The sequence below is a fragment of the Antedon mediterranea genome, chromosome 1 (genome assembly GCF_964355755.1).
Source record: "Antedon mediterranea chromosome 1, ecAntMedi1.1, whole genome shotgun sequence".
NCBI lineage: Eukaryota > Metazoa > Echinodermata > Crinoidea > Comatulida > Antedonidae > Antedon > Antedon mediterranea.
In genome coordinates, this window is record NC_092670.1 from 12,032,025 (window position 1) to 12,048,986 (window position 16,962).

At 32.4% G+C, this 16,962-nt stretch overlaps 2 protein-coding genes across 10 annotated transcripts in view; both read right to left on the bottom strand.

Annotated features, from left to right (window-relative positions):
• Positions 1–1,118: 1,118 nt before the first annotated feature.
• On the bottom strand, positions 1,119–7,620 carry LOC140056596 (uncharacterized). Its single transcript, XM_072102027.1, has 7 exons — positions 7,531–7,620; positions 6,328–6,536; positions 6,072–6,199; positions 5,472–5,584; positions 4,665–4,883; positions 3,752–3,944; positions 1,119–3,050 (listed from the first exon to the last, which is right to left on the bottom strand). Exons 2-7 carry the CDS (start codon positions 6,531–6,533, stop codon positions 2,839–2,841), a joined length of 1,071 nt encoding a protein of 356 aa, XP_071958128.1. The 5' UTR covers positions 6,534–6,536; positions 7,531–7,620; the 3' UTR covers positions 1,119–2,838.
• Positions 7,621–7,990: 370 nt separating this feature from the next.
• LOC140056647 (partitioning defective 3 homolog) overlaps positions 7,991–16,962 on the bottom strand; it is a 76,137-nt gene continuing 67,165 nt past the window's right edge. For all 9 annotated transcript variants that reach the window (XM_072102156.1, XM_072102110.1, XM_072102122.1 and 6 more), the window contains 6 exons: positions 16,559–16,780; positions 15,565–15,718; positions 14,984–15,130; positions 14,347–14,566; positions 12,293–13,620; positions 7,991–11,772 (listed from right to left, as the gene is read on the bottom strand). In XM_072102156.1, coding sequence (XP_071958257.1) covers positions 11,382–11,772; positions 12,293–13,620; positions 14,347–14,566; positions 14,984–15,130; positions 15,565–15,718; positions 16,559–16,780 — 2,462 coding nt within the window. In that variant the 3' untranslated portion in view covers positions 7,991–11,381. The remainder of the gene's footprint in view (positions 11,773–12,292; positions 13,621–14,346; positions 14,567–14,983; positions 15,131–15,564; positions 15,719–16,558; positions 16,781–16,962) is intronic.

The window sequence follows — 16,962 nt, forward strand, 5'->3', positions numbered from 1 at the left end:
AATGTGTTCGCTATATTAACATCACACTACACAACAGGTGAATGTCGGTCAGACAAATACATGAACTTCGTTCCCAAAACAAAAACAATAATCTTGAATGCTGACTGAGATATAACACCACCGTACCACCACCGGGGAGTGACCATCTCATACGGTACTCTTCCAAAAGATTCAATGGCTAGCCTAGTATAGGGTAGGGAGGCTAGATGTACACACACACACACATTAAGTGTGATGTGATGGAGGCTTAATAATTATAATATGTGTGGCCTTCCTTCACTGCTGCTGGACTTTTTCCGATCGGGAAAGTGTTATTTCTAAACTTTAATATTCAAATTATTTTACAAGTTTAAACTTACTAAAACGTGAATATTGTAGTTAAATTGTAGCAAATTTAACAAGATTATCGCAAACGATGTTTCCAGCTAGCGAAGAAGTGTTTGTTTGAGTTGAGTTGTTGTTATAGCATCTGTAACTAGGATACGCGCGCACTGTTAAATACGCGTCACGCATAACGCGGTTATTTAAAGTGCGTACACACACGAGCTTAAAATTTATATTTTTCCTCTAGATTTTAAGTCGTAAATCGTAAGTAACCGACCGAGAGATTAAGAGAGAAAATGATGGTCGAGTTTATAGAGTAGGCCTAAGTGCCGATTTTAATTTTTATGGCTATGGTTTAAGGAACCGACAGGCCACTCGACACAATTATTAAATTGATTTAAACTATTAATTCTGTGGGCGAAAAAAGGTCTAATAGAGTGTGAATGAAAAAAAACAGTAAAATAATATTGAAGAAGACAATATTATAAGGCCGTGTTTCCAACTTTCCACCAGCCAACAATTAACCGACAAAAATAACCGATACATTTTCTGTGGAAACGGGATAACTGATTCCGCTCCAGAAAAACTAACCGCTAATTATCTCATTCAAATCAGATAATTTTAACCTTTTGACATGACCTGAAAGACAATGGTTAATTTGCGTTGTGATTGGTCGTTCGTTAATATCTGATCATACGCAATTTTTGTTGTATCCGATTGGTGACAACATTTACGGTAACCCGCGGAAACATTAACATAAGCTACGAAGATAAATAAATAACGAAAATGTATAATTATTATTATCTTGAATTTATTTCAAGAAATATTATACTACCATCATCAAGAACTGAATATAATATGAACAAGACATTCAAGTGTGTTTGTACACCTCTGTAAAACTTACTATAACGATCATCATAACATTTTGTTTTTATCTTTACTGGCTAATCTTATATTATTATATGAATTTTTAGAATCTTTTAAAAATCCTAAACTCTATTGTGACTGAATCTTTTTGTTTTTATTCTCTTACGTGGGCTTAAACCTTCGTCTTCTAAATTTCTTTGGATACATATTTGTTTTTCTTATTTGATAAAAAAAATGGTTTACACACTCATGAATTTCAATAAATATTGTAATATATTAATTATACATTAGGAATGATAATTATTAATAAAAATCTTTATGTAATAAATCGAAAAATAGTATCATATAACAAAATTACATTACAAATAAAATTACATATTTTAAAATTGTTAGTTAATATTAATAAGCCAGGTTTTAAGCACGACTGTGAATAGTTTTGGTAATGCGATTTCATATTCCACATGTGGCGTCGGTTCATACAATGAACTTATTTATTTATATGAATAGTCAAAACGTCAAGCATGTGTGAAATGACAGTTAGACTTAATAGCTGCATATAGCATGACATGTGAAGAAAACGAATGTACATCCTTATGAAAATGAAATGGACTCATGAGCTGTCGAATCGGACAGATCTTATGTCTCTCTGAACCGTCTTATGATTATTCATCGATTCCTTTTATTTATATGTTAATCTAGTTTAATATATTTTAACCACACACTTAACAATTTAAACCTTGTGTGGCTGGAAAAATCTTTACCTCAACCTCACTTTTTATAATATAAAAACCTATATTCATAATTGTTCTTTGAACCATGGACATAAAAAAATAAATGTTAAATAAATCATTATTAAATAAATGGTATGTTTCAGTAAATGGGCAAATAAAACACAAATGCTATATATAATACAGACCTCTACTACATACATGCTTCTTTTCTAAAGTATTATTTTATAATATAACTGTATGTACATTATTTTGTAAATTATAAATGATTATATTTATAATAATAATTATAATTTGTAGACATTTCTATTTACAGTAGGCCTACATTGAATGTGTGTAATGTAATAATAATTATAATTTGTAGACATCTCTATTTACAGTAGGCCTACATTGAATGTGTGTAATGTCTCCAGAGGGCGCTATATAACAAATATTGTTTGTATATCGATAAAAAAAATTACATAAAATTAATTAAGATAAATAATTAAATTTAATAAGTATGGTTTTGATTCAACTACAGACCATGTATGTTGATCAGTGTTGTAATAGCTCTTGTGTCGACCCCAATTTCTAAAGAGTCAACTAGTGACCTTAGTTATCGATTTCGCCAGTTGGGTTGTAAGCATGTGTAAACCTTTGCTATGCTCCGCTGGTTTTGGTGAAACATACTTTCATACTTTTTTTTAATAAATTCATCCAGCCCGATTTTTTTGTGGAAAGGTTTAATTTGTTTAATGCTTTTATTTCACATTCCAATTTTAACGTATTTTAAATTAAAAAAATATTTACAGAATTAAGTTTCTTGGTTTCTGTTTACACCCACCAATTGCTCTCTATGAGTTGTTTGTCTTTTACCAATGAAAACACATAATACTGTACATAAATATTTCATAATAATTTTTAAATAGAATTGAGTCATTTAAGCATTCATGGTTGTTGATGTTTCCTTCATGACGTCATCATATGAGGGTAGATGTGGCCCTGGGGCTGGGTATGAGCCTGGGGGATGTGCTATGTTTTGGGGCATGGCTGATTGGGGGTAGGGTGGTTGGTGGCGTTGACTTGGGTAGGGTACTTGATGCTGTTGGTTTGGGTAGGATGAGTAGGGTTGAGCTGTCACTGCAGGATTACCTATAAAAAAAAGAAAATATATTTATGAAAATTAATATTAAAAACAAATAAATATTGTTCATAGGCACAGTACGCCTACATTTCGTTATTGCATAAAAATAAAAAATAAGATGAACATGCAAATTAAGTCTATATATAAATAATAATTTGTCAAGGCTGAATTTGGTAGTCTAGTAAAACCTGCTTTAGGGAAACAAATCTATCATTTGCTGTTCCCATTGGGTACGAGACAAATTAACACAGTTTTTAAATCCAAGTTCAATTAATGAATAGTACAATCTGTGCCTAGACAGTATTTTAGCTCACTAAGAAGTGAAATGTTAGGTCTGGCTAACTAAATAGCATTTGGGCTACAACTTAATAGAGGCCCAGTGGGCTATTGTAAAAAAACAAATTATATGATTTAATGTATACCATCTTCTCACTCTTAACAAAATAAAAAAAAGAAAGAAATCAATAAAAAAGATATTAGAACTGGAAATTGTGGGGGTCGTTGGAGTCATAATTGCAAAATATCAAGCCAGCAGCAATCTTAAACTTGACATGTATGTATTCCTTTTGTAAATGAAGTGTTCAGTCATGACATCAAGGAACAAATGAGCTGGTCCTCAAATCTTAATCTTCGGGGTAAATTTAAGAAAAAGTGAATTATATATTCACCTATTCTACTTATAACTACATATTAAGTATATAACACTTACCAATGGAAACCTGAACCTGTGGTGGTCCTACAATTTGTGTTGACGATAACTGGACGTTGGCGCCCATCTGCGCTTGGATTGCTCGCATGATAGCCGCAGCAGTTAAAGTACGCTGCCAACCGGCCATTGATACGTACACCACTTCTCCTTGCATAGATACGGATCTATCTACACAAGAAAAGCATCTGTGAACCTGGAAACAAAAAAAGTCACAAAATTAGATTTTTTTTTTAAATCCAACTTTCAACTGGATTAATATGTACTTAATCCTCTATTTCTCAATTCAAACTTTATCTCTTTTACTTAAATAAAAACATACATTATCTTTACCATTATTTCTATCTTTGTTTTTACACTGGTAGTATTTCTATCCCAAATTCAAAAAACATTTTGGAGATTCAGCATTTAATTCTATCTTTTCAATGCATGTTGTCAACATTCAATCCCATCATTATTTCAATCCCATCATTATTTCAATCCCATCATTATTTCAATCCCATCATTATTTAAATTCCATCATTATTTCAATCCCATCATTATTTCAATCCCATCATTATTTCAATCCCATCATTATTTCAATCCCATCATTAATTCAATCCCATCATTATTTCAATCCCATCATATTTCAATCCCATCATTATTTCAATCCCATCATTATTTCAATTCCATCAATAATTCTATCTATGTTTTCTTACAATCCCATCCCTGTTTTCCTTCAATATTCTTATTTCTATCCCGGTTTTCTTACAATCCCATCCTTATTTCTATCCCTGTTTTCCAGCAAAATTCTTATTTCTATTCCTATATTCCAGCATAATTCTTATTTCTATCCCGGTTTTCTTAAAATCCTATCCATATTTCTATCCCGGTTTTCTTACAATCCTATCCATATTTCTATCCCTGTTTTCCTTACCCTGTAACATGGGCATGTGAGCAAACAACATGGGAAGCAAATCATCCACAGTATGCTGTTTTCAAGAGATACATCGTAGCAGTGAAGATACTCAGATGAGTTTGTAATGACAATGCTAGCATGGTTACAGTCCCACATGGTGTAGCAGGCTGAGCTAGTAACCCCATCCTCAGACATAAGCTGCTTGAACCAGGATTTTATCACATCATTGAAATCAAACTGAAATAAATTAAATACCAAACTTTAAACTAGCTTATCTAAAATAAATTTGTCTTTTTTTGCAATATGTGCAGTCCTATGTTTACGGTACATTTGAGAATGCTGGTGAATAAAATGTGTAACATTAACATTTGCAATTATATCATATATAATAATATAGCATATAATAGTACAGACAGCTCACTTTGTCAAGATAGTTCTTTGACCTTATGTCTGGATGTGACAAATATCAACAGTACTATACTATGTGCCTATTCTCCGTGGCGTGCCTTTTAAGGGGCATGGAACTGATCATGTCGCAGCCACAGATAAACACTTATTATTTTATATATCCGGAACTCAGCATCCTGTTGTAGGATTGCCTTGCTTTGAGACAGCCCTATTCTGGGGACACCCTTCAGGGAGACATTTTCCTGTGAAATGAAGCTTTAACAATACAAACAACTCCTATTCAGGAGACACCCTTATTATGGGAATACTTATTGGGTTTTGTGTATTACAGTAATAATATATAGATAGATATTGACACATTTGATGATGATGATGTAAAACAGATACATTTTGCTATAAAAATGCAGAAATATTTACCTCTAATGCAAAGTTTCTGCCAGCTCTCATGTCTCCTTTTCCCTCTTCTAAAAGTTTAGAAATCTGCTGCCTAATTACTGGATGCTGTGGATTCACAACTACAGCAAAATCACCTTACGAAAGAAAAAATAAATAGTTAAATGCTGTAACTACTGGACTTGTGTACAATTTCTACCCTGTTTCCTAGAAAACATTGTGTCTTGTGGGCTAATTTGAGAACTTCTCCACTTACACTATAAACCTTTCACATACCACAAATATCTATATAGAAACTTCCAAGATAGAAAACACCCTACATAGGAACCTAGCACAGGGATTTCCCACATAGTCTTCTGTCTTCTTTCTATCGCATTAACTTTTACATAGGAAAACAACAACATGGGAATTTCCCACATAGTCTTCTGTACTAATAGATTGAAATTCCCCACAGACTTTATTTAAATAAACTTTTCTACAGTAGGCATGGGAATTTCCCATACAATTATCTGTACTGTATAGTGACTCTTTCAACTCCACTCACTAAGCCTCAAATGAGACTTAGTTTATAAGCACAATAAATTATAAGTTAGTTTATCCATCCTGTAATTGGCGAGTTGCTACCTGTGGTAATGTGTCTGTGGTTGGCAAGCTTTGAGTTTCTTTCAAGATGAACGTCAAAAAACAAAGGCTTTGAGAGAATACTTCTTGACAGGCTCTCTAACTCAGTGTCATTGTTAACTTTTAAAATCCTATGAAAATAACAAATTGTTATAAACTTAAAACCAATAACCGTCCAGAGTACATTTCACTTAACAGCGAATCATGCACTTTGTTAATCAATATAAAACATACGGTATTGGTGGCGATCCATACTTACTCTCCCAGGGTGTCAGGAAACCAAGTCTTGTATTTAGTGGAATGTACGCATACATTCACTTTGTGATGATCATGAATAAAGATAGGATGTTCTCGTCCAACGTCCTGTCTTATCTCAAAGAAATCTGGCGGCGACTTCACCAGCTCCGACATGAGCATTACACTAATCATTGGCCTCTCGGTTGGAGGTCCCTGTTGTTGACTCATTTTCTGAGAAGAAATTAATGAGTACTTCTCAAGGATTATGTCTACATTTGTAGGCATTTTCAAGGCAGGCAACTTCAATTTCAAATACTTATTATAATATTAATAATCACTTTATTCATGTATTGTGTGTGTATGAAATAATAAAATTTAGCCTAGCCTTTAGATTGTTAGACCCGTTGTTAGGGTTACATTTGTTCATTAGTTAGGTGGTGTAACTTTTCTTCCAGCACGATTGGCTGCCTCTACGCCTAGTCGTAAATCCAATCTTAGATTCTATATTTACGCCGATATCATGCCTCCTAGTATAATTTTTGATAAAATACTAATATGTTATATCGGTGGATTGTAAGCCAACTGGATGGCTGAATGGGTAGTACCTGGGTCTCGCAATGTAATGCGGTAGCGTTAGGCTAGGGTTCGAAACTCATTTCTGGTATTTTTTTTTTTTTTTACTGACCATCTTCTTTATTATTGACCATCGTATTTTCTCATTAATTTCCTAGAGGGATGATTTTTTTTAGGTTACGAGGTTACGGGTCAATAGGCGTAGATATAGAATCTAGCTTGGATCTATGACTAGCCTAACCTAGGACCAGGTACGTGTAGATGCAGCCACTGCGTTATTAATAATATTTGACCCCATAAAAAATGACAAACTTGTTTACATTTTTAGTCTATAAATAAAGAGTGTAGTCTAGATAGTGCATGCATAGACGTCGGTCGATTATGTCATATCTTGCTTAGACTTGCCACATGCACGTCAATCTCGATTCTATGCCTAGGCCTACCTAGTTAATTAGTATTTTAGGCCAAGAAAAGATGGTAAGCCATAGAATAGCGGGTTTTCTGCTTGACTGTTCTTGTTGTGTACTGAGAAATGTAAGGGAAGGAGGAGCCTAGCAAAAATCCTTAATATTCTCGATCTTTACGCCACTTAGCTCGAAGAACAGGTATCTACAATTATATAATTACATTTAGAATAAGTTTACGTGCTTACTTTGGTACTGCAACTAATATTTGTTAACAAATACAGTGATACAATTTAAGAAAATTCTACAGCATGATCTGTTTAGAAGATAGGGAATCGTTCATGCATTAAATTGCAATTTTTTTTATTGGAGATGACGTAATCATTGAATATGAGGCGCCTTGTGTGAATTTAACTTATGTAATATTGATTTCTAACCGTCTGTCTGTGCATAACCAGCATATTTCAAGTTTTTGGGAATTTTCATTATACTGTATTATTGAATTTGAAAATCAATTGTAATGTAGTCTGATAAAATCTGGCACTAGGTAAATAAAATACACCCAATCAGAGAACAGCTTACAGAAACTTGATTGAACACATTTCTATCCGTTGGAAATATCTTCTGAAGAGTTGATGGGATATAATCTAATCATATACTACTTTATAATAATACAATAAACAAACAGAAAAACACACACAAAGCTACTAGTTTATTGATAAGATATTTTATTTTGAAATACAAAAATGGTGCATTTTTTGCATCAGATTCAATCTCATAATAGAACAAAAGCCAGAAGAACCTCAGATTAAAATTACCTCAGCAACTCTGCTCTTTTGTTTTTTTTTATGAAAGAATAGGCCTATAAAATGAATGCTGAATGCACCATTACGAAGTCTTTAGGACGCCCCCTATCGACTCATGTCAATGACAGAAACCTGCTGATGACAAAATGGAATTTCTTGGTCCTCTACTTTTAGCAAGAACTTGTATTTTACATTACTTTGAACAAAGTTTTATTTACAATACAAAACTGCCAACATATATCATATTTACACTTCATACAGATTCATTTCTTGTCAAAAGATTTCTTGTAAAACATTTTTTTTTCTGTACACAAACTTGAAAAAAAATCAATGTTTAAATTTATCAACCTGATTTTTCTGCTATAGCGGTACAAAAGCTGGGAATGGAATATACTATTTATATAATCAGTTATTTTTGCTATATAACATATTTTTGCTATATAAACAGACGTTATATATTATTACATAATTATATAGAATTATACTACAATACTATATAAAATAACTAACTGTAATAAACTATTTTTACATATGACAATATGTTACTTACATAAAAAAGTTTCTTTATCTTTGCTTTAATTTTCCCCCGAAAATAAAGAAACTATGAAAATTAAAGATACGTAATGTAGTAAAATCATGAATATTTATGACCTACACAAAAGGCCCAAATTAGTGAGTGGGCCACACATAACATAGTTATAGAACCTTGCCTCTCATTGGCAGAAAACAAAACTAAAATCCCCTGGTTAGAGCAGGGAGTTGGTTAGAGCAAGTTAAAGTAAAATCTGTTACTAGGTTATGTAACCAATTACTAAACTTAATTCTGTTATACCATTACTGACTAGTCTTTACATTTACATTTGAATACTGGATGAAGAAAATAAAACATATTACTTTTATAATTAGTAGAAAATAAAATACAAGAGGTAATTAGTTATATTAGTTTACTGAATTGAAAATAATATCTAATAATAAAAAGCTCTCCACAACCACACACCTTATTTAGCCCAAAATTGGGAAAAGTAGAAGTGTTGCAGGGGTTGCCAGAGAAGAATAAGAAGGTGGGTAAAGACATGTTTTGTATAGAAATATAGAGCAAATTAATTTAGTTATCACATCTTAATTAAAATATTTATACAAAATGAGGCATAGAATATATTCAAAAAGAAATACTACCATAGGAAAGAAGATTAATAAGTTTGCAGAGGTAATTTTTCTATATAATATGTGCTCACATACAAATTTAAATTATTAAAATGAGAAATTAATATTTGCAATTATATTAAGCATTATCCAGTAAACATTACAATACATTAAACAATAACAGTATCAAATATAAAAGTTTAAATTAAAATACTGTTTTAGTGTATAATATGGTGAGATGATAGCAACTGTACATAGGTGGTTACATAAAGGACTTTACAATATACTACTGGTACAAATTCGACGAAGGAGTAGAGCATAAAAGCCATCTGCACATGCTCAGTTTGAAAAATTCTTATTTGGTGTAGTTACAAAAGCTATCACAAAATTGATTTAGTTTAGTAAAGTTGTTGAGCTTGTGTACTGTCTCTTGTACATCGTTATTTCATAGCCTTGATTTCATATAAACACACTATTATAGTAGAAAAACATGGCAAATTCATAAAGAAAAATTACCAGATATTGAAACAAAAACACACCAAAATGTTTGATAAAATCAAAAGGTAAAAATTGTCAGTTCCAGACTGATGAGGCGTTTAATGGTTTTCAATTTCTAAAGAGTATAAAAATGGAAGTACAACCAGAGAAGAGTGAAATTACCACTCTTCCCTGGTACAACAAATAAATAATTAATTGATATCACATTTCAAAAACCCTGTTAAATATTTCATATATGCGTTATTTACATTGTAATTATATGATGTGCTTTTAATATTTCAACACAGCAGCCTTTCTAATATTTACTGTTAAAAAAATAATTTCTATGAATGTTCAAGAGAGGAAACATGATGAGTTGTATACTTTTTCATTACTAAAAAAAGAAGAAGTGATTCATTGAGAGATTAATTCTGGAAATTTGTTTTTACATTAGTGTTCAATGATCTTGTGAAGGAATAAAAAAAATCTTCTAGACATCAAGTAGTTGATAATTTTAAGATTTAAATACTGTAATACTGTACTGTAAGACTGCCTCATAAACTTTGTTATTGAAACAAAGTGAAATCATATTTGATGCAGTTGAATAAGGTTGTTACTGCAGTAACTGAAGTAGAATAATTCTGATATGATCCCATAATAAAATACAATTGATGAACTATCCAAATTGCAACAGCATTTGTTCTTGTTGAATTTTATTATATTTAATTTAGTTATTTATTAATCATTAACTTAGTTAAGAGTAATCTAGGCCTTGATGATTTCTTCTTTGATACATTTGTGTTTATAATCATTTATATAGAAGTCTAGTAAACATAAAAATAATAGTATGCTCCACTTTAATAGCAAAGAAAATATATGTAACAATCATTAAAAAAAGATTATTGTTTTAATTTACAGTATCTTTTATAATTAAGGAATATATCAGAAGAATGAGCAATCCACGATTTTTGCATTTGAACAAACAGTGCTGTCAAAATCAACCATGTGTTGCCAGCATGGTCTATTCTTTGTCATTACAGCAATGTATGTGGCAGCCTATCCCATAGGAAACCATTAGTGTTAATTACAGGGAAAATCATTGAGATTATTTATTCTTCTGGTAATTATTTGTATTAATAAAAATCATTTATAAAAATCATTGATAAGCACCTACAAAAATATTAAAAAATACAAAATAAACCTTAACTGAAAATATACATTAATAAACTAAATAATATTAGGTTTAACCATTATTATTACTAAATCATTTAATTACGATACAATAATTAGGATTTATTAGAGACTGAACTGAAAATATCATTTACAGTACTTTATCTCAAGGCTCTGTTGTTGATTGTTGACATTTATGCCACCTGTTTACCTGATTTACATACCTAGAAGACAGAAATTCAACCTCCATACCTGTATGAAGATATGAACCTGTACATGTGGAAACACTACTGATAAGTCGCTGAAAAGTTGCTGTGCAGTCAAGCATTACGAATGTTCAGTCAAGCATTACTCATGTTCTGTCAAGCGTTACTAATGAGTCTGAAGAATCCTGGTTGTTATTCAGTCACTTTCTTTTTAACGAAAAGAATACTTTATAAGCAAACCATGCTGCATTTGATTAAATTATTCAATGTAAATCGGGTGTAAACCAGCAACCTACCCTACACACGTGCAGCAGCTTCATATGTCTCATGATCGTAATCGTCATATTGAGGGTACGGAGACTGACGCGCACTTGACGGTTGAGAACGATACTCTCGGTAATTATCATAGTAGCCGTAATGGTCCTCATAATTTGGGGGTCTGCGTTTCTCCCCTCGCGTATCGTAATCTGGAGCTTTTTTGGGAGAATGCGGTCGATAACGTTGATAGTCATCTCGGTAATCATTAGCCATGCGACCGTAACCCGCATTGTTTTCCTTACTGTACATGGCCTCTTTTCTTTGTACTCGTTTGTAGCTATGGTCATAAGAGCGATGACGCGAATGTACTGGTCCGTTTTCAAGGTGAGACGTTGAGTGAAATTCTTTTCGTGGACTACCATTTTTCCTTCTACAAAAGTGGAAAAGAAAATTACATAAATGTTGCATAAAAATTACAGAAGTAACAGGTTGCATAGTTCAATAAAAAGTAGTAATTGCAGTAATACATGTTATTCTATAATAATTAAGTTTAATGACTCTCATAAGAAGGTTTTTTTTTGTGGTTTGCATACAAGTAAAATGTCAATTAATCAAAAGTTAATATAAAGTCATTTGTAGTTTTTGTAAATTTAGAAATCGTGATCCTTCTGCATTTTTTTGTTTTATCAAAATAAATAATTGTGACTATATTGCAAAAAAAAAACCAAATTACAGTAGAATATTTACTAGGCACTTTCAGGCTCCAATAAAGTGTTCCTTTAATAGGGGGAATCCTGAATGGAGGTTAGCTATGGCGTTAAAACATTTATTTCCCCTTTGTTTGCTTAATGGGAAACTGTTCCCTTAATAAGAGTGTACCAAAGGAGGGGTACGATATAGTTAAAGTTAGTATAAAGTAAAATAACAGAGGACTTCAAAGTTTATCTTACCTGTCTAAGCTTCCATAATCAACTGGTGGACTACCTGGTCGACGAATGCGTGAATGGTGCGTCCTTTCATTACTGTGATGCCGTCGCTCTTCGCGATAGAATCCATTATCATCATCTTTGCGTCTGGTCCTATCATTTTGATGACGGCTTTTATTTTCACTTCTTTCTTCTCTTCGGCTGCTTTGCCGTGACTCATAGACATGGTCTGTATCCTCTAATTTTTTATAACTTTCATATACTTTTTCATTTCTGTCTGTAAGTCTGTCGGTAAGTGAACCGTTTCTCTTTGATTCTTTGTGCTCGCTTGATTTTTCGTTCAAACGTTCTTTTGATTTATCTCTACCTTGCTTTATCTTTTCTGCCTCCTTACTTTTTTCTGCTTTTTCTTTTTTCATTTTTTCCTTACTTTCAGACCGTTGTAATTTTTTCAATTTCTTTTCCTCCTTCTCCTTCTCTTTGGATCCTTTTCTTTCTAAACTCTTTGTCCTTTTTATTTTATCTTTGCTTCCTTTCCTTTCTAATTTCTTTTCATTTTTATCCTTACTATCAACACGCTCAAGTTTTTTATCTTCGACATCCTTAGAACTCTTTTTATGCTTTTCAGTTTTTTCTAAAGGTTCCTCGTTCTTTCGTTCAACCTTTCTTTTTGAATCATCTTCTCTGTAATATCTCTCTGAATATTCTTTTGACCTTTTCCTTTCACCGATTCTGTCATACATGTCTTCTTCATAATAATTCCGTCTTTCTCGCTCTCTTTGAGTATCCTTATAACGAGGAACATCATACATTTTTTCCTCCTTCTGAGACCTTCTTGATTCATAAATTCTAGCATCGTCCGACCGTCGCGATTCATATATTTTACCATCGTCTCTGTATCTCTGTTCATATGGCACTTCTTTGCGTTGCCAATCCTCATATTTCCTTTCTTCCCTAACATGCACATCCCCATAAATCCCGTCTTTTTTGTCTTTTTCGTAATAATAAGTATCTTGCTTCCGATTGTCAGGACGACCGTCTGCCACGTACCTATCATCCCCATTGTAACGATTTCTGTATTTCTCATCTGGACGTTTACTTATATGTCTCTCATCATAATAATCGTCTTTTCGTTCATCCTCGTAGCGAGGGCGCCTGTCGCTGTGACGCGTATCATCATAACGATCATATGGATCGTATGATTTACTCCGTGATCGTTCTAATCTTACATGTTCTTTTCTCGTATCATAAATATCGTCTTCGAGTACTTTTTTTTCCTCGTTTTCATATTTTCTTTGTTTATATTCATGATAAATTTTATGGTCATCTACAGCTCTTTCACGATATTGATGCTGAAATGTAAATTTATTTGAAAGTAAATTCTATATACTATTGGCAACTAGACTTTTTAATAGTCGGAAAACATACAATCTAACAAACTTACAAGTAAATAAGTATTTAAGTATAAACACTTACTATGAAGCAGGTATGAGTGATAATAGACATTAATTTGTATGGCTTAGAGCATAGGTACATCATGTTCACATGCATGTTTGTTTTATTTGTTTAGCACACACATTGTATACAAATAATAATGAATAGTAAAAACAAAAAATGAAATATACTACAAAGATACCAGTTTGTGCTAGGTCAGCAAAATATAAAGATTGAAACTAATCTTTAAATCATAACACATTGGGAAAAGCTTCATGTTTTGTTTGTAAATCCAAGGCTCCAACAATACAATATGCATAGCAAATAGGTCTAGGTCATTATATTGCTTGAAAGTTTGCATCGCAAAATCAATATGATTGATACACCATGTATGTAATTCTTGAAATTTTGATCAATATACTTCAAAATTACCTCACTCACGAGGATGATCAAATTATACAGATTGAAAAATTGAGAAACACAGAATGACAAATGTGGTGTACCGCAATCTTTTGTATCATCAGATTTTAGGTTGTCGCAAATGTCAATTCAGAAACTTGTTGACACTACAAGCTGTGACTTCTACTGCAGCATTTCCAAGTCTATTTCATTTTAAAAATTGTCAATTGATAATTTTCTCCTACCTTTGATTTACTATAAATAGGCTCCTTTCGATATTCTTCTTCATCATCATCATCGTCGTCGTCTTCATCATCTTTGTAACGACCATTTCTCTCACGGTGTTTCTTTTGATGTTGTTCTCGTAATTGCAGCATTCTTTCTGCTTTGCTCATTGCTTCTCGTCCTTCTTCCCTCTTCTTTTCTGCCTCTTGATCTCTTAACCTTTTGTGTTGTTCTTCAATTCTACAAAGTCAAAAAACATGGTTACACTATTTGTATAGTTTAAAGATTATACAATAGAAACCATACTTTTGGAAACCCATATTAAGATGACACTTTCCCGTGAAACAATCGAGTGGCAATATATTTTTTAACATCAAGGCCAACTCTTCACGAGACACCATTTTTGAGAGGACACTTTGCTCTGTCCTGAAGGCTTCCCCTTAATAAAAGTCTACTATTTTGAATGTGTATTTTTTCCATGCATTATTTGGATCATGTTGAGTATTATGAGCCAAACTAGGCAGTTACAATTTCATAAACCAAATAAAGATTTTTTTTTTATATGTGGAATGGAGACAAGAGAGGGCTCAATCAAGATTGAAGTAACGAAGTACATTGTGAAGGGAATCTATAATATGAATGGTTCATAATAATTACCTTTCTTGTGCATCTTCAGCTTCTTGTCTGGATTTCCTTCTATCCTCGTCATCTGGTTTACCCATCTCCTCCCCTGCTTCTTCCCCCTCCTCCGCATCCCCATCCTCTTCCTTCCCATCCACTTCTGACTTTCGATTCTTTCCAAACCTTCAAAATAAAACACACATGACAAATTTGTCAATAATTAAAAGATGTTGTCAACAGAATTGGTTGCCATAGCAATCAACTGTTATTGTAATAAATACCGCAACACTAAGCCTAAGTATTGCGCTACTATGGTTACCTACATTGAACTAAATCCAAACTCCAATTTGACGTAATTGTGTAACTAAAAAATTACTTTTTTTTTCCTTTACAAAAAAAATAGTAGGCAATACAATAAAAAATGTATTAGTTTAACTATACTGTATAGAAAGGTGTAATTTTATTTTGTTGTTATTAATTCTTTTTTGTATTGATTCATACTATAATAATAATCATATTTTTGCCAAGATACCAATTTTTTAGGCAACACTTACTATCTCCTTTTATTTATTTTTAAACAATTTGGTTATATTTAATAAACTACAAATTTTTCTTACCTAAACATAGAACCAAGGCCTTTCAGAACTCCGCTTTTTCGTTTGTCTTTTGCTTTTTTCTTGGAAGAACGCATTGGTTTTTCAGAAGCATCTCCTATATACCTATTGTCAAGAGCACCTTCTGATTTGGCCATCATTTTTAAACCACCATTTTCTGTTGAAAAGGGAAGGTAAACATTGTTTTGTATAAATAATGAATTGTTTGGGCTGTTTAATTGTATTACCATGATAAATAAACGAATGAATTCCAATTTACTGTAAATAATCTATTGTCTATTTGATTTTTTATTCAAAAAAACAATTTTTTTACACAGAGGCTAAAGTAGACCAGTATTCTTTGACTGGTCAGGCAATTTTCCAACTATTGTGAATAAAAAAAATAGTTAAATAAAATGAATAAGTCAACCTAACATAGAATGTTAATGAACTGAGTGGGGAAGGGAGTACATGTTCACACTATTAACTAATTTCAACTAAAGATACCTCTATTCAATACTTCTAGTGAACTTGTAATTGACCTATTTTTTGTTGTCTGTTTAGTCTCATTATTATTTCATTCATTTCATTATCATTGAAAGACTTTGAAAGTGGACGTTGCTAGCCAGCTTCAGCCAGCATAATTACATCCACAATGTGACTGGTTTGCTCTTAGCTGTCAGTCAATCTATTAGTTTTAAGTAACACTAATTTCACTATCTACTATCTGTTAGAATTTGTAAACATCTGAAAATCAGCTTTCATTCACTTGTCTATAAACATGGTCATTTAATATATTTTGTAAATTAAAATAATAATCATATTAGTACCAATGCTAGGAAAGATATGAAGCAATCAATAAAGAGCTTAAGGGACAAAATAAGACAAAGGACGGCGGTATTCAAGAAAATGAATACGTTTTACAGCAAAAGTTCAATGTTTGAAGCTATCTCATAGTTCTGTCTGTAAACAATTCTCTTTCTCTCAAAAAAAAAAAGTATTAAAAATCATAACTAACCTTTGACATCCTTCCTGTCTAGCGTATCTCCATAAGATCGGTCTACGGCCGCACGGAAGCTCTCGTTGCAAACTCTTCCTCGAATCACTTTAGCGGAAGTGCGAGACTGCCTGGACTTATTGTCGCTGGTGTAGTCAGCTACGGCAGCAAGAAGACTCTCAAATGAACTGGATTTCTTCATGCCTAGGTATGGGCCCAAGTCTTTCTTTTCGGATGGAGACACTGTTTGACACAAATAATAATATTGTATGTGTTTATTTCTTGTAAAAACATGTTGAATTTGTTTGTCATTGTCAAGCATTGGTGTACATATCTAACTACTACCTACATTTTTAGTTATCTTGACTAAATAACTACCCTAACCTCTTAAACTAAGGAAAAGATGAGGGGAGTGGTAAAAGGGA